Here is a 19,141-nt window from a genome sequence, read left to right as displayed (position 1 = left end):
GCTTTTGTTGGAATCCAAATGAAAGATGAAATATTAAAGGGATGTTTAAATTTTGATTCTTCTACTAGTTCCTATACTAGGCGTCGCTTTCAATACTCTTCAACCAACATGTAGATGCGCCATAAAAGTGTCGATTGGCACTGCCCTTCGCCAGCTACAGTGGCGGAGGATGCGATGATTCGGCTTACTCATTTCGAGAAAACAAATGTTGGTAGTTAAAAAATATTTATTTACACTCACTTACATTTATTTGAAAAAAGTCTGTTCTATGAAAAAAAATAAATTATGGCTACAAACACATTTCAAGGTTTGGCTCTTGATTTTCTTGATTGTTTTGCAACTACTCAAATATAGAAAGTGATGCCGTTTGCAGAAAGTAAAAATCCTCCAATGGAGTGAATAATTTAGCGCCTCCATATATTAACAATATTTTCATTTAGTTTAAACTTTTGCATTTTCTAACATTTATATGTATGAATTTAGCAAAACAGTGAAACCAAACTTTTAATGAATTTATTGATGCAACCCAAAACGTATTTTTGGGGGGCATAAATGATTTGGGAGCCCAAACGAACGTAAGAACGAAATATAGAACTTCTCAAGACTATAGGTTAGGTTAGGTTAAATGGCTGCCCTTGCTCAATACTTCAATAGTGGCATATATTGTTTTTTTTTTGTTAAATCGGATAAAGAAAAACCATAATAATAAAAAAAACCATTTTGGTGAATTGTAAAAGCATTAACACATTTTTTTTCTGGTGCAGAAATCCTCTCAACATAAACAGTAATGGATGGACTTTTGCAAGTTTTTTGTTTTTGTATAGCGACCGACCCGGTCTTATTTATGTATATCTAAGCCAACCGATTGAGTTAAAACTCACAGGATGACAGACTTATCCTTCAAGTCTATTTCTAGAAATTATCCGTTTCACGAAGATTGGATCACTTTGGGCTTCAGAAATCATCTCCTCAGCAACTGTTTTTCAGTGGTGTTTTTGCACGAAATTCAGCCTGGCTGTAACGCATTTCATTCTCAAAACATCAACGACAATGTATTGTGCCGTTCCATATGAAATGCCAAGTTCACTAGAAATCTCTCTTAAGCTGGTATGACGATTTTCAACCACGATTTCGTTCACCTTCTTCACGTTTTCATCGGTGTTCGACGTTGATGGGCGTCGATGAGAACGTGGCAAATCTTCCACCACTTTACGACCACTTTTAAAGTCTTTATACCATTTGTATGCTCTTGTTCTTGATAGAGCAGATTCGCCAAATGCTTTTTGCAACATTTTCAGTGCATCGAAACACAAAATTTTGTTCGCAACACAAAATTCCAGACAAACTTTTTGTTTAACAAAATTTTCCATTGTAAAATGCGACAAGTTGAAAAAAGTTGACTGATGTAAACAAACGCCAGGCAGACACTAATGATGGCGCTAAAAAGTGACAGATGTGTGTCTTACAGTTCTATCAACATAAGAAAAAAATATGAACCGGTTCTCAGGTGCGCGGTTCGTTTAAATTAAACATTCCCGGCACTTCTTGATCATAGGGTAAAAGAAAATAATAAAGAAACATTTACACATAAGTTTACCATTTCCGACATTACCGAAAAGCAGACGTATCGTAAAACAATCCAACAAAAATAAAAATAAAATTTATTTATGAAATCAAACAGGTGGGCGAGACTTTTTAATCGACTGAACGTATAACAGCAATTCACTGGATAACAAAGGTGAAGATTTTCAATGAGAGAGAACAAAAGTAAGTCTGCTGCAATTATAGCAGTACATAGGAGAGGAAGAACAATAAAGAAAGATAATATTTAGTTCAACAACTCATGAACATGGGCATGGTGAGTTGTTTCGAATCGAATTAAAGTCGTGCAATCAAAAAAAAAAACCTAAAATTTAATTATGTATTCACTTACAAAAGTACAAATCTTACCGAATTTCACGAAATATCATTTCCAATTAATACAAATGAAGGAAGCCTATGGAAATTTAGCAAATAAAGCAAGGATTGGGCGCAAACTAATTGCCAACTGTACGCAGAGGAGAATACTAATGAAGGCTAACAAATAGAATCCCTCGTTAAGTCCTCTTGCCCTCGCAGCAAACTCCGTAGCATTGATTGAAAAAACGGCTTGTGAAACAACAGTGCGGCGCAGATTACAAAGTAGGTACAAAAACCTAAACTTATGGTGCACGAAAGGGGATGGACAAATAGACCTTTTGTCTTAATGTACATATCATAAGAATATTTAAGAATACACACAGAAAGTTTAATACAGTTCCGGTGAAGTTATACGCAAATTTGAAAGAGGCGTTTCAGAGTGCTCGAAAGTACAAGGGAAGAGCGGCAGCTCGTTTTTCTCAAAATGGTGTTTTCAAAACCAGTGACCAACATTACTCGAAAACGGCTAAACCGATTAGTCTCAAATTTTAGCACGAGCTTCTTAAATATTAGGTGCGCAACTGAGTTCCCGCTGTTTGTCAATAGATGCCGCCGGCAGTGTGTGCTAGTCGATTCTAACATAACCTAAACGTCATAAACCAAGCTTAGACTTATGATGAACTCACTGCTTCGACACATTAGTGATTTTGTTTTGGTATCTCGGATATACCTTTGGTTTTGTGAAAATGTCTGATTTTGTGCCGAATAATCGTCATTTGCGGGAAGTGTTGATTTTCCTCTTTCATTCGAAAAAAAGGCGGCTGAAGCGTGTCGAGAGCTACAAAAAGTTTACGGAGATGCTGCTTTAAGTGAAACAACGTGCCGAGATTGGTTCCGTCGCTTCAAAGGCGGTGATTTTAATGTTGACGACCGTCCGCGTGAAGGAAGTCCAAAAACCTTCGAAGACTCTGAATCGGCGACATTGCTCAATGAGGATCCGTGTCAAACGCAAGAAGAGCTCGCTTCAGTATTAGGAGTTACCCGCCAATCCATTTCCAAGCGATTGCTTGCTTTGGGAATGATTCAGAAACAGGGGACTTAGGTTCCTTATGAGTTAAAACCAAGGGATGTTGAACGTCGTTGTCGCCTGTGAACAACTGCTCCAGCAGCAAAAAGGAAGGGTTTTCTTCATCGCATCGTGACGGGTAATGAAAAATGGATTTATTACAGTAATCCCAAGAGAAGACCGTATTGGGACTACCCGGTCATGCTGCTACGTCGTCGCCTCGGCCTAATATTCACGCTGCGAAGGCTGTGCTATGTATTTGGTGTGACCAAGTTGGTGTTATTTATTATGAACTGTTAAAACCAAGCGAAACAATCACTGGGGATCGGTATCGACTTCAATTGATGCGATTGAGCCGAGCACTGCGCGAGAAGTGGCCGCAATTCGCGGAGAGGCATGAAAAAGTGATTCTACAGCATTACAACGCTCGGTTTCACGTTGCCAAACCCGTTTAAACCTACCTGGAAACACTGAAATGAGAAATCCTACCCCACCCGCCATATTCTCCAGATATTGCGCCGTCCGATTATCACCTGTTCCGATCGATGGTACATGGACGAGCTGACCAGCAGTTTCATTCATATGAAGACATCAAAAACTTGCTTGATCCGTGGATAGCCTCAAAAGATGAACAGTTTTACCGCGACGGTATACGAGATCTACCAGAAAGATGGGAAAAAGTAGTAGTAGTAGTAGCCAGCGATGGACAATACTTTTAATGATTCACTTGGAACAATTTTTTCAGAATAAAGTTGTATTTTCATCAAAAGACAGCGATAACTTAGTTGCGCATATATATTATATATTTTTTTGTAATCAATCGAAGATTTTTTCTCACCGATAAATATTTGTCAAAATTCGATTTTCGTTTTTGAGAAACCGCCAGTTTGTCAAATTTATTTTGCTTATTCCTTCTATTAATTATTAGATTTAGCATTACTTTAACGAAATCTGTTTGGCTTTTTAATTTCAGAGGATCCAGTGGTCACCGCAAAACGTCTTTTTTGAGAGGAGCTCCCGGAGTTCAGCAGTAGCTGCTTTCCAAATAAATATTTTTACTAATACTAAATCTTAAAATACAGTTACAAGATAACATAATATGTGTCCAAATTTTAAGATCAATAAATTTTAAAGTTTTCTCAGAAAAAGTCCTGGAAAATTCGTTTTTTTTCGGGCTTCTAACTGTATATAACCTTATAAGTCCAGCGACCAAATTTAAGCGCCTCGCCTTTGCCAATTGAGCTCTAGCCTAATGTGTTGTGGATAGATGAGTCCTAATTTCAGTTTCAGGGTACATTTGGCAGAACATTCACGCATTTTTTACAAATCCTACGCAGTAGGGCAGCGCAGCCCTTAACATATTCGGAGTCAGTTATGTTTTGGTGGTGCGTGGCCTTCTACGGGTATAGAGAACTCGTGTCCATTGACGGCACTCTAAACGAAGCCGGATATATTGGCAGTCTTAGTAATTATGCATTCACATCAACCAACAACCTTTTTCCAACCAACGACTGGATTATACAACTTGATAACTATAATGCCTTCAAGGGTCACAGAAGAGAAGCCACCAGAGTCATAAGGCTGCATAAACTGAAATTCTACGAAAATCAGCTTAGCATAGCAATAGGACCTAAAAAAAATCGAATTACATTCGTGAAATAGAGATTGGCAACAGAAGTGAGCAAGTTTCCGAAAATAACGGATGATTTTTTAGCTATTATCTTTTTAAACAGTTGGTTTAAACAGCTAACGCACGTTTCGTGTTTTGTTTCACTGTCAAACATCTTCAGTTTGGTCCATAATTTAACCATGAATCGTCTTACAAACGAACATCGCTTGCAAATCATTGAATTTTATTATATTTATTGTTCTGTTAAGAAAGTTTATCGCGCGCTTCCTCCATTTTATGGTCAGTTTAATTGACCCACTGAAGCGGCTATTCGAGCTATTGTGACTAAATTTAGAACCAAATTTACATTATTGGACATCAAACCACCAACACGCTTACGTAGAGTGCGAACTGAAGAAAATATCGCAGCTGTATCGGCCAGTGTTAATGATCACCATCAATTATCGATTCGTCGCCGTTCGCAGCAATTGGGCCTCTGTTACTCTATAACGTGGAAAATTTTGCGAAAGAATTTAGGTGTGAAGCCTTTCAAAATACAGCTGGTGCAAGTTTTGAAGCCGAACGACCTACCGCAACGCAGAACTTTTGGTGAATGGGCTCTTGGAAAGTTGGCGACGAAAATCATTTTTGGATCAATAGGTAAATAAATAAGCAGAATTGTCGATTTTGGAGTGAAGATCAGCCAGAAGAATTGCAAGAGCTACCAGTGTATCCAGAAAAGGTCACAGTTTGGTGCGGTTTATGGGCTGGAGGTATATTATTATTGGACCGTACTTCTTCAAAGTTGCTGCGAATCGTCACGTAACTGTGAATGGTGAGCGCTACTGTGAAATGATATCCAACTTTTTTTTGCCCAAAATGCAAAAGCTTGTGGTTTCAGCAAGACGGTGCCACATGCCACACAGCACGCGTAACAATGGATTTGTTGAGAGGCGAGTTTGGTGAACATTTTATTTCACGTTCAGGACCTGCCTTTAGATTATTTTTTGTGCGGCTATGTTAAAGTTATTGACTATTCAGACAAGCCTGCTTCAATTAACGCACTGAAAGACAATATTAAAGCATTTATATGTGAGATACCGACCGAAACATTGGAAAGAGTATGCCAAAATTGGACTAAGCGGATGGACCCTTTGAAGCGTAGTCGCGGTCAACATTTGCATGAAATAATCTTCAACCATTAAATTATATGGACTGTACTATCGATTTAAATATAAATTTCATGCATTTTTCTGAATTTTACGTGTGTTTTTTTGAAAAACTTTCCTGTAGCTCTTAAAAAAGTACCCTTTATAAACGTGAATGAGCTGAACGGAAAATTTGTGCATTTGAGTATATGTCGTGAAATGTATCGGGTACGTATGGAGCAATGCCTGGTTTTACATTTTCTAATATTGATGATTTTGTGGTTGCCGAGTCCGTCCTCAGTGTGAAATCTAATGCGATTGGTCTAGGTGGCATTCATTCCAAATTTTTTAAATGTTTATTGCCTAAAATTTGACCTTATGTCACTTATGTTTTAGTATGCAGCGTGCAGCATTTTAACCACCTCTGTTTTTCCGGCTAAAATCATTCCAATTAGGAAATCGAATGTGGAGTTTAGACCCATCGCAGTACTACGTTTTTGTCCAAAGTACTTGAGCGCATAAGACATGCTCAGATAAATTATCTGCTTGTTAATCAGTACCAATCTGATTTTAGATCCAACCGAAGCTGTATAACTACGTTAATTAGGGTATCGGGTGACATCGGACTAAACATTGTCAATGATCGCGTAACTTTATTAGCACTTCTGGATCATTCTAAAGCTTTGGACACTGCCAATCACGCGCTTCTAGCTTTGAAACTTAGCAGCTTGTTTGATTTCTCATCGACATCATTACATTTAATAAAATCATACCTCAGTCATCGCTCATAAGCTGTTTGTGCCGGTGACAATGTGTCTAACTATTGTATTTACCCGTAACTAAAGGTGTTCCCCATTCGGCTCGATTGTTGGCGCTCTATTGTTTGTGTGTTCTACAAATATTTTATATTTATATAAAATCTACTTCAGTGATGAGGCAAATTTCCACCGTATTTGGGCGAATGATAATCCAAGAGTGATTTTTTCCAAAATGACGCCGGTCTGGCAGGTACTGTGAATAGTGTTCGCTATCGTGAGATGATAACGAACATTTTATGACCCAAATTGGAAGATATGGATGTGGACGATATGTGGTTTCAACAGGACGGTGCCACTTGTCACACAGCTAACGAAACAATGGCTCTTTTGCGCGAAAAATTTGATGGCCGAATAATCTCACGTCGCGACGATGTCAATTGGCCGCCAAGATCATGTGATTTGACACCGTTGGACTTATTTCTTTGGGGTTATTTGAAAGAAAAGATGTACGTCGATAAGCCAGCAACAATTCAAGAGCTAAAGGATAAGATAATTCGACACATTAACGGCATAGAACCTCAATTATGTATCAGCGTCATCGAAAATTTGGACCATCGGATGGAGGTGTGTCACCGATGCCGCGGCGGCTATTTGGCCAATATTTTGTTCCATGCGTAATTGAGCCATACCAATATTATCATAATAAAGATAAATGATAATAATTTCTTAAAGAAATTGTATTTTATTCAAAATCAACACCGGCCCTTGAAACTTAACCAGCCTTTAGTAAAAATGTAAAATGTGAGCCTATTATAACGCCGCCGTAGCCGAATGTGTTGGTGTGTGACTACCATTCGGGAATGCGTGCATGAAAGAGCAAAATCTCCATGCATGAAACATCAAAATGATAGCCAAGGTTTTTTTCTAATAGTGGCCTCCGAGTGTGATTCTGCCATGAAAAAGCTCCTCATAAAACACCATTTGTCGTTCGGAGCCGGCTTAAAACTGTACGTTCCTTCCTTTGTGGAAAAACATCAAGACCCAGGAGGAGTTCGGCCAAACACCTAACAGAAGTGTACGCGCCAATTACTATTTTTAAAAAATCATGCATTCACATCAGCCAACAAACTGTTCCCAACCAACGACTGGATTTTTACAACATGATAACGTACTCTGTCTTCGCGCCAATTAAGAAGAAGAAGAACGTACTCTGTCACAAGGTTAGGCTATCTAAAAAATTTTTGAGTGAATCAAACTGTACTACCTTGGCTACCTCAATGTCCAGATTTAAATATTGTTGAAAATGTTGTTTTACAAAACAACAACACACAGTCAATCAGAATAGGAAGGATGAAGGAAAATTCATGAGACAATCGAAGAAATCAAGAAAATTTGGGATAAGTTGAAAATTCCGTTTCTACACAACTTGATTGGCTCCATTCCTTCCAGGCTAAAAACAGTAATCGGTGCCAAAGGTAATGAAATGAAATATTAATGAATATTCTTAAAAAATATTAATACAACGTCTTGAAGTAACATTTGCTTTCACAAACAAATAACTTTTTAATGCTGTGTAAATACTTTGGACGTTAGTAGGCAATAATTCATGCTTTTTTTTAAATGTGAAATACCCTATGATCAAAAAGTACCGGGAATGTTTAATTTAAACGAAGCACGCACGTGGGAACCGGCCCATATATTTTCCTTATGTTGGTAAATAGGACTGAAAGACACACATCTGTCACTTTTTAGCGGTGGCTTTACACCGAAACAACGCGCTGAAATAACGCGCATATCGCAAAAACTATCGCGGCAAACAGGCACCATCTGACAATACTATTCGTCGTTTGGTGTCGAATTTTTTTGAGCACGGGACAGTAGGAGATCGTCAACATGCCGTTCATCAACGACCAAGACGTTCCAATTACCTTGTTGAGGCAGTGAGGGTGAGCGTTGCCCAGGAGTCAACAGTGTCGTATCGTCGTCGCGCTCAGTATTTCGGCGTCAGTGAAACCACAATGCGGCGCATTTTAAAGGATGATTTAAATTTATTTCCGTATAAAGCGCAATTGACACAAATAATATTGCCAACGACCATTCACGTCGCTTGGAATACGGCCAAACAGTCGCCCGAATGGTTGACATTGAACCCAATTTTTGGAAAAAATGTTAATGACTGACGAGGCACATTTTAGCCTCTCTGGCAACGTGAATAAACAAAATTGCCGTATTGGGGGAACTGAGAATCCACACGAGACTCATGAAACACCATTGCATGACCGGAAAGTAATTGTTTGGGCCGGCATTTGTGCCAAAACCATCGGCCATCGTTTTTTACCGAGAAAACGAATCGGTCGATGGAAACCGATATCGATGGATGTTGGCTCATTATGTCTACCCGCAAATGCGTGAGAAACGTTTAAACGGTTGCTGGTTTCAACAAGACAGTGCGCCATGCTACACTGCGAATGCAACAATTGAATTTCTGCAACGAAAATTCCCGAGACGTCTAGTGCCAAAAAGAGGCGACATCAACTGGCCCCCCAGATCACCTGACTTAAGCCCCCCCGGACTTCTTTTCGCGGGGTTTTTTGAAAAGTATTCTGAATTCTGATGTCGGTCACAAAAACCGCAAATTTTGTTCGCAGAAGAGCCGGAAAACGATATTCTGAAGATTGTGTGCTTCCTGGAGTCAAACGCCCCCAGTGTCCGCCAGAGGTCCCCAGAGGGACCAGGTCCGCTACATTTTGTTGAGTCTGTCCAGTTCTGTCCAGTACGTGGACGTGCTGCAAAACATTTTGCTGGCATATTTAGAAACCCTGAAGTATCCGAGAGACGAATACACTTTTATGCAAGATGGAGCTCCATGTCACACATCCAGGATGAGCATGAATTGAATTCAATCTGAATTCAATGGAAATAATGGTTTTGCAATGACCTGACAATTCACCGGACCTTAACCCCATCGAAAATTGTTGGGCATACGTCAAATCGGCAGTATATGTATATATATAATTGGCGCATACACTCTTTTTGGGCGTTTGGCCGAACTCCTCCACCACGAACCAAATCAAGGACCTACAGTTTCAAGCCGACTCCGAACGGCAGCTATTTTTATGAGGAACTTTTTCATGGCAGAAATACACTCGGAGGTTTGCCATTGCCTGCCGAGGGGCGACCGCAATTAGAAAAATGTTTTTCTTAATTTTGGTGTTTCACCGAGATTCGAACCAACGTTTTCTCTGTGAATTCCGAATCGTAGTCACGCACCAACCCATTCGGCAGTATATCAGCGGAGTAATACCACAATACAACAGCTTAAGGAAAACATCGAAGATGTGGTGTATAATGACCAAAATCTTAAGACGCAGATAACACAGTGCGTAGCCAGATGCCTCAGCGAATTGCGGTTGTCTTAACCGCAAGGGGAGGAGCCACGAAATATTAGTTTAAAATAAATATTTTTTTATGCAAAAATGTCAAGAAGCTTTTAATAAAAACAAATATAATATGTAAACTTTTTTAAATGCTTTAAAACCTTTTGCTTTTGTAATTTTTATCATCGGTCATAATTCAATGGCCAGGTACTGTACATACATAGTTTTTCTCTGTACTTAGAACCATTTATTTACAGCAAATACTTCAGATTTAGAACAAAGATTTGGAAAATCTGCATTGGTGCCCTTCTTACAATTCGAAGCTGCAGTCGCACACGCTTTGTATATTGGGAAGTTGATCATATTCGTAGTTGCATAGTTACAAGCCATAAGGAACGCCTTGTACGACTTGCCCGATACTGCGTAGGTGGAAGCAGCGCATCCCACACGAATATTTCGATCCGCCACCATGACGGTAAAGTGGCCAATAGTACTAAAAATATTTAAGAAATATTTGTTAGACAAATTTGTTTTTAAATTATTTTCAAATGCTCAAATACTCACAGGCCCTGATAATTATTTGGATATGCATTTATGTAAGCCAATTTGGTGTCCTTAATTTCATTATACCACATATCGATCGAGTGTTGCGCCAATTTCGCAACGTCGGGTGTACCATAGAAAGTGATCCAAGCTAGATTCTGGCCCGAATATTTGAAAGCATCGGTATTGTGGCAGGCATCGTGCTTCATTTGGCATTGTTTGACATTCAACGCAGCCAAAGCGGCCAGTTCGTCGTCCCATTGCATGGTGGCCATACGGCAAGCCGGCTTCAAATTCGTCCCGCCGCCAGCCACTAAATTACGCTTGACATTGTGCGCATTGACAATCGCATTCCGATTTGCCTGTGTTAGAGTAACCAAGCTGGGACTTTTGCAGGAGGACGCGAAGTTCTGTTAAATTTCGAGTTTAAAATGTTTAGTTAAATTAAATATGCGCAGGCCGTTGAGCCATCAGTGAGTTAAGGGGAATAACATGCTTTTTTTGGAGCGTGCCGTAATTGACTCTCTGATGGAAGCCTGAGCTATCACCTCCACGCGGTAACGGCTGGAAACTTCTGTGTATTTGTTGGTGGACGTAGTTTGTTATTTTGTTAACAAATACTTTAATCGATAAATACGCAGAAGGCTAAGATAGACAGACTCCTAATCCAAGGCGGAACAGCATATGCCGAGGGATGCGTGGCTAAGAGGATGCTTAGTCGTGAATATGCGAACTCCGGATACCTGGTGACTTCCGGTTTTAATTAAATGCCTTCCCGCGGTACAAGGGCTCTGCCGTGGGTGACCTCCCTTCCCTAACACTCGTGGGAATCACATGGACACAAAACAAGAAAAAACAAAAACCAAACACGACGAATCTGCTGCTGGGCAATCGTCGTCGGTCAACTCGACCGAATCAGCCATCGGGCTGAATAACCCTCTTTCGGCTGCGCGCAGCGTTGTTGGACATGCGCCTAGTCAACCTTCAACAGCATCTACTTTGGCAGGTGCTGCTGATAAGAAAATCCCCGCATCAACATCCACACAGTCTAATGAAGACCGACCTTTCCTGGCTCCTAGGCCAACGTCGGAACATTTAGAATCCGGTCATGAGTCAATGGACTCCTCTGATACCGACACCCTGTGTGGAGACAACAATAGTGTTGTCTCAGAAAAATCTGGATGCACGGTCATTGGTTCAGACCTTGGTAAACTGAACCTAACATCTGGCTTCGTCAAAATGAAGTCAGCTGAGAAAAGGCGTTTCAAGCAAGCGATGGCAAGTGGTCACTCTAGAGAGAAGGCTCTGGAAATAGCAAGAAATGCCTCCACGGCGAAAAGAGTGCGCTCGGAAGAGTCAGCCAAAGAAACGCCAGGTGGCAAAAAACCCAAAACGTCTTCGCACGTGGGAAGGCCAACTTTTAGCCAAGTGGCTAGCATTGTTCGGCTGGGTATTGTCCCTTCTGATCTAGCTAAGTCACCTTTTAACAAAGAACAATTGGTTCTTATTCAAGAAACGGTTATTGACGTAATGATCGAGGTCGACGACAATAACAAGCCAGTATTTGAGGGTGCAATACACAGGAACGGTTGGTTGCTGTTTCTTTGCTCCAATAATGACACGGCCAAATGGATGCGAAGCAATTTCGATCTTATTAAGAAGAAATGTGGGTTAGAAATGATGCTCGTGGAGGAAAATGATTTTCCTAAAACGTTCATCGTGAGGGGTTTCTTCCCACAGAGTATTGAACTCTCTAACGAGAAAATTCTTGCGACCATTGGGGTCCAGAACAATCTGGCAGCCAAACACTGGAAAGTGATCCAAAGGTCGACCGAAGGTGCCTCACTTCACCTTGTCATGACGGTTGACGACGAATCGCTGAGTAAGCTAACAGAGCTGAAAGGCAAAATTGCATATCGCTTCGGCCATGTGCGCCTTATCCTCAAAAACAACAAAGTACCTGCCGCAACATCCATAAGTAGTGCTGTTGGGCATACTGATGAAACGGCACCCAAAGAGGTGGAGAAACCCTCAACAAGCAAAGCGGCGTTAGAGCGACAAAACGCGATAAGGGTCGTGAAAAAGGCTACCGCTGCAGTTCGGCACACACAGGTGCCAAAGCAAGCAAAACCACGGCCGGTGGGGGGTCATAAGGACCACAAAAACAAGGGACCTCGGGGCGCAAGGCTCCAGCACCTTGTGGCAGAAAATAGCCAAAAATGAGCACATTGAAGGTGCTACAGGCGAACTTGCACCATGCCACAGGAGCATCAGCCACCATGTGCAAGAGATTCGCCGAAGAAAAAATATCCATAGCTCTACTGCAAGAGCCGTGGGTATTTGGTGGTCAAGTTAAAGGACTATCTAGCAGGGAATGTAAGTTGGTTTATTATCACTGTCCGCGTCCAAGGGCTGCGATAATGGTAGACAATAACACTAACTACTTTCCACTTTCAGAGTTTGCCAGCCAGGATCTGGCAGCTATCCAAATAGAAATCGCAACGGAAAAGGGGACACAGGAAATTGTTTGTGCGTCTGCCTACTTCCCGGGCGATTCCAACGATATACCTCCTGTAGAGGTGCAGGCGTTTATTGAGCACTGTCACTCACGGAACATACAGTTCGTGATCGGATGCGATGCAAACGCGCATCACTGTATCTGGGGCAGCTCGGATGTCAACAATAGAGGTGAGTCTCTCTTAAATTATCTGTTAAGCAAAAACGTAAACATTAGTAATAAAGGTACTAAACCTACGTTTATTAACGCTATTAGAGAGGAGGTACTAGACCTTACTCTAACAAGCCCATACATTGCTAACTTTGTGAGAAATTGGCATGTGTCTGACGAAGCCTCTTTGTCAGACCATCTACACATAAGGTTTGATCTACCAGGTAGAAGTGATCTCAGAAATGAGGTCTTCGATCCTAAAAGAACAAATTGGAAACGATATCAGGAATTACTAGAATCAAAGGTCGATTCACTGCCTATCAACATAAGTTCTGTTGGTGAACTAGATGAGGCAGCGTTTCAACTAAGTGATACAATAATTTCAGCATACCACGAAAGCAACGTACTCAAAACACGTAATGTGACTAGAAAGGTCCCATGGTGGAATGATAAGCTTGCCAAAATGCGTAAAGAAACAAGACAACTTTTCAATCGTTGTAAACATACAAAGGTATGGGACGACTACAGGGTTGCTCTAACAAATTACAACAAAGAATTGAGAAAGTCTAAACGCGAGTCATGGAGAAGATACTGTGAAAGTATTATCGAGGCGCCAGAGGGCGCCAGGCTCCATAAAGCTTTGTGCAAGGAACACTCAAACGGTGTTACAACTTTAAAAAGACCAGATGGGTCTTATACAAAAAATCGGAAAGATACTTTGGAATATATGCTTCAAGTACACTTCCCGGGATCTATAGATACGTCATCGACAGAGAGGGATGATCAGTTAACACCAGACCAAGGGGTCGTGGCTAACAAAAAATCCTGGAGTCTGTCAGGACGTATCTTTACCCCAAACAAAGTACGGTGGGCCGTTGGGTCCTTCCAATCATTTAAAGCACCAGGGGTAGACGGTATTTTTCCAGCCCTCCTCTTACGAGGGATAGAAATACTAATAAAACCACTTGTTGCCATTTTTAGGAATAGCTTTAGTATGGAATACATACCAAACGTTTGGCGTAAGGTCAACGTGATATTTATTCCAAAAACGGGCAAGAGGTCCAGTGAACTTCCAAAGTCATATAGACCTATTAGTTTAACTTCGTTTCTCCTAAAAACAATGGAAAGATTGGTGGATCTTCACATTAGAGAAAACCTAGAAAAGAACACACCCTTGCATAAATCGCAGTACGCATATAATAAAGGGAAATCTACAGAAGGAGCTCTTCACTTTCTCGTATCAAAGATAGAGAAAGCTCATTATTCTAAGGAAATCGCCTTATGCGCATTTTTAGATATCGAGGGTGCATTTGATAATACAGATTATCGCTCGATTGATAGAGCATTACAAAATAAAAACATTGACAAGCCGACCATAGGGTGGGTAAAGGCAATGCTGGAAAGCAGAGAAATCAGCTCATCTCTAGGAGATGTATCAGTCTCAGTCAAAGCATTAAAAGGATGCCCCCAAGGTGGTGTTTTGTCACCTTTATTATGGTCCTTGGTTATTGACGACCTCCTAGTCAAACTAAGTGAGTTAGGCTTGGAGGTAATTGGCTATGCTGACGATATTGCAGTGATTATTCCTGGCAAATTCGACAGAACAATATCCAGCATTATGAATCAAACATTAAATTTCATTCTAAACTGGTGTCGTGCAGAAGGACTTTCTATAAATCCCAGCAAGACTATTATTGTACCTTTCACAAACAGATACAAGTTGGACCTTGGTTCAATTACTGTCGAAGGAACAAATATAAACTATTCCAATGAGGTCAAATATTTAGGAGTTGTTCTGGATAAAAGATTAAATTGGAACTCTCACCTTAAATCGGTGATAGATAAAGCCACCAGAGCCATGTGGGCATGTCGCAGTCTCCTGGGGAGAACATGGGGTATTGACTCCAAAATGATTCATTGGATGTATACAATGATGGTTCGACCAATCATTACCTATGCGTCCCTTGTTTGGTGGCCCAAAACCACACAAGAAACAGCCAAGAAATTACTGGCAAGTCTTCAAAGGCAGGCCTGTTTGTCTATAACAGGTGCCATGCGAAGTTGTCCTACAACTGCAATTGAAGCGATAGTAGGATTATCCCCACTGCATATATTCATATGGAAATGTGCAGCTAGAAATGCACTAAAAATGCAAATCTTGTCAAATAAGGAATACAGTGACTTTGGTCATATGAGTATTCTAAGAAAAATACCGGATTGGGATATTAGCTGTTCAGTAACAGACTACATGATTCCGAAACGGGTCTTCAATAGAAATTATGAGATAATTATCTCAGACCGTGATGAATGGGAAATTGGAGGACCTTGGGTTAACCCAAAAAGTCTGAAATGGTTCACTGATGGTTCAAAAACAAATACTGGAGTTGGTGCCGGGATCTTTGGACCCAACACAAAAATTTCAGAACCCATGGGCAAATGGCCCAGTGTCTTCCAGGCCGAAATCCAAGCGATTTCGATCTGTGCACTGACAAATCTAAAAAGGGGTATCAAAGGGGCCCACATAACTATATATTCGGACAGCCAAGCGGCACTGAAAGCACTAATGTCTCATTCTTTGGAGTCGAGACTAGTGGAAGAATGTGTAAACAATCTTCAAGAATTAAGTACAAAAAATACGGTTGTACTTTGCTGGGTTCCAGGTCACTCTGGAATCGAGGGTAACGAAATTGCTGATGAACTGGCAAGGGCTGGATCGACATCAGACCTTATAGGACCAGAACCATATTGTGGTATCAACTGGGCGGAAGCTAAATCTAGGGTAGACCAGTGGGAACATACTCTCAGAATAGCTTACTGGGAAGATAATCTGAAACTTCGTCAAGCCAAGAGGTTGGTTAGACCTTTTACCTACAAAAAGGAACTGATTAACTTACGGAAAGTAGATATCAGGAAAATAGTAGGCTTTCTTACGGGCCACTACTATCTAAACTATCATCTTAACAGAATTCAACTTCTCAGGGACACTGAGTGTAGACTCTGTTTTGAGGATGATGAAACAACGGAGCACTTATTGTGCGAGTGCGTTGCACTGGCTAGAACCAGAATGCAAATTTTCCACCGTGATCAACTGGATCCGGAAGAAATAAAGAAAGCTCCTATTACAGATATACTAAGGTTTATACGTATAGCAGAAAAATTGTTGGAAGAACATGGCTTTCAACCAACTCCTTTCCAAAGGCAGAGAACAACTAGGCAAACTAGAACCTGATGTAGTGGTCGGGTAACTTTCGCGGATGATCAGAAGGATCATCCATATTAAATTAGGTAGCTTGACACAAAAGATCTTTTAGGTCGCAGTGTCGGTCATTGGACCACCTACTAGGATAAATTATTATTATTATTATTAATATGCGCACTTTGGGCTTTAAGTATTTCGAAGTATCCTTACCCCATTGTTGTTGCATGCGATATGCTTGCTGGAGCTGCACAAGGAGCTGTCGCAATAGTTCGTGGCGGAAATGATTTCAAATGTCCCCAACAAAAAAGCGAGGAAGGTGAACTTCAACTGCATTTTCAACTCTTAACTAATTATTTTTTTGTGTGTTTGCGATTCCGTATGACTGGTAGAGCACCAAAAGTGGGACTGTGAAAAATGTTGCGGCAATGGTGCTTTTAAGGGGGTTTTCATTCGCACTTTCAATTGGAACAGATAGCGGCTTTAGGCAAAGTGTAAGTATTATTTCACTGTGCGCGAGTCGCAGATATTTACACAAAGAGCGTATAACTATATATCTGCTATGTGCGGATGTCATACAGATGTGGTCATATTATTAAGAATGTTGTGAATCGAAAGAGGAATTTTTATTTTTTCTGTAAATGGTTTCCAAATAATACAGAAATTGCTTACTAAATAGGAAGTTTGGTTATTTAAAAATCAGAACTAAAGCTGTAAAGTGTCTTCTTAGATTTCATATATGCGAGGGGGGTTCAATAAGTATCCGTGTTAGAAATGGATACACCTTTTTTCCGAAATTCTTTTATTTTTATTTTTCAACATAGTCCCCTTTTAGAAAGATACACTTCTCTCAACGCTTTGGCCACTTTTTAACCGCTCCAAAAAATTGGATTTGTCGAACTCTCCAATCTGTCTCGCCGCTGACTTCTTCGTTTGAACTAAATATTTTTCTCGCGAGACATTTCTTCATGTTAGGGAACAAGAAACAGCTTCAGGGAGCCAGATCAGGTGAATACGGGGGGTGCGGCAACAATTCATGTAATTTGGCGGTGACAACTCCGGTTAAATGTGCTGGTGCATTATTGAGATGAAGTAGCATCTTCTTTTTCGTCAAATGCGGCCGTATTTTTTTTAATCAAATTTTGTGAAAACGATCCAATAACACACTGTAGTATTGTTCAGTGATCATTCTTCCTTTCTCTAAAAAATCCGTGAGCATGACGCCGTTCGCATCCCAAAAAATCGTCACCATGACCTTTCCGGACAATGAAACTGTCTTCGCTTTCTTTGGAGCAGATTCACCGAGAGAAATCCATTGTTTTGATTGTTGCTTAGTTTGTGGTGTGTCCAAGTTTCACCAACAGTGACAACTCGACGCAAAAATTCCATCGGATCTCGCTTAAATTGCTTCGCACACTGCTTCGAAGTTAACAGTCGCATCCGTTTGTTGTTCACCGTGAGCAATCGCGGCACCCATTGGGCCGACAATTTTTTTGTCGCCAACTTATCATGTAAAATATTAATTACCGTTCCGATCGTTCTCTGTTCCGACCTCTGTTACTTCGCACACTTTCGTTCGTCCATCAGCGAGAATCATGTCGTGGACTTTTTGAATGATTTCCTGGGTAATCACGTCTGCCGAGTGTCCTGGTCGCTCCTCATCAAAAACGGTTGTTCGCCCACGTTTAAACTCGTTGAACCAATATTTAACTGTGGTCATAGATGGCGAAGTGTCCCCATAGACAGCATCCAACTGTGCTTTTATCTCCTCGCGTTTATTCTCATCTAAAAACAAAAAGCGAATTATCGAATGATTCTGCACTTTTTCCACCTTAGCGAAAATCACGAAACACGTTTTACTCGAATAACTGCCAAGTCCGAACTAACCTCTCAGTCAGTCTCAAATTTGTTCTGCTGTCGTTTGATAAATGGCTCCATACGATGGCAGCACCAGCTTCTCTCAAGAAAGCCCTCTTTCATCAAACACGGGTACTTATTGAACTGTCCTCGTATTTATTTGTTACGCCTCCTTCCATATACAATCCTACTTTATAAAAACAATGCACTATGCGAATCTTTCATGGTTCGAAACAGTGCTAGGACTCTTCTTGTGCTAGCACCTTCAGCACAAGTATTCGCTTCAACCTGGTGCCCTATGTTCCGCTAGGGAATCAAGAAAACAATGATGATGATCCGCTTCAACGAACACATTGACCCTGTGTTTTTATTGCTATAGCAATTAGAACTTATGAACTCCTTCATATCCTATGAATTTTTACATCATCGTTTGAAAAAGTCGGAAAATCTTCTACTTGTGTAATTTACCGGGAATCATCTCTAATTAGCTAGCAACGGCTGTATGTTCTTCAAATTTTAAATTTAGCGAACAGACTCACGTGAGTATTCTTTAATTCTGCCATATTTTAACGTTTGTTGATAAAGTTGTTCGCTTTTCAACGTCAATTATGTACGTAAGTAGATAATTTTTGGTTTTTTTCCGTTCCCAAAATTGGTAGTTTTTTCAAAGTTTGGTGCAAAGACCTTAACGAGAATAACGAAATGCGATCAATTTATGTACAAATTACATTGGAGAAAAAAATATTATTTTCTTGGAAGATGGATGAAATGATCGAGCTTAAACAATTTAAAGTTAACGTTCTATTTGCAAATCTTTGGCCTAACGAAGTGAAATCGACCCATTACCTAAACGTGTGGTAAACTGAGGATGAGAAACGGGTTACATACGACAATATTGTGCGAAAACGATCGAGGTCAAAGCGTGATGAAGCAGTTCAAACGGTGGCCAAACCAGGACTAACGGCCAGGAAGGTGCTACTTTGTACTATGTGGGACTTTATTTAGATCTACATGGACGGA

General features: G+C 40.5%; 1 protein-coding gene across 1 annotated transcript; it reads right to left on the bottom strand.

The window, feature by feature from the left end:
• Positions 1–10,007: 10,007 nt before the first annotated feature.
• On the bottom strand, positions 10,008–16,689 carry LOC128857106 (antigen 5 like allergen Cul n 1-like). The gene is made up of 3 exons (XM_054092682.1): positions 16,478–16,689; positions 10,422–10,810; positions 10,008–10,350 (listed from the first exon to the last, which is right to left on the bottom strand). Exons 1-3 carry the CDS (start codon positions 16,598–16,600, stop codon positions 10,095–10,097), a joined length of 768 nt encoding a protein of 255 aa, XP_053948657.1. The 5' UTR covers positions 16,601–16,689; the 3' UTR covers positions 10,008–10,094.
• Between the last annotated feature and the right edge of the window lie 2,452 nt (positions 16,690–19,141).

The sequence above is a fragment of the Anastrepha ludens genome, chromosome 3 (assembly GCF_028408465.1).
Source record: "Anastrepha ludens isolate Willacy chromosome 3, idAnaLude1.1, whole genome shotgun sequence".
Lineage (NCBI taxonomy): Eukaryota > Metazoa > Arthropoda > Insecta > Diptera > Tephritidae > Anastrepha > Anastrepha ludens.
Note: the sequence above shows the minus strand (reverse complement) of the source record. Positions and strands in the feature narration are given on the sequence as shown.

Excerpts from the sequence above, each read along its gene's own strand:
- LOC128857106 (XM_054092682.1), bottom strand. The coding sequence starts at position 16,600 with ATGCAGTTGAAGTTCACCTTCCTCGCTTTTTTGTTGGGGACATTTGAA. Across the intron at positions 10,811-16,477 it reads TCGCATGCAACAACAATGGG|AACTTCGCGTCCTCCTGCAA; the intron begins GTAAGGATACTT and ends GAAATTTAACAG. Across the intron at positions 10,351-10,421 it reads CCAAATAATTATCAGGGCCT|TACTATTGGCCACTTTACCG; the intron begins GTGAGTATTTGA and ends AAATATTTTTAG.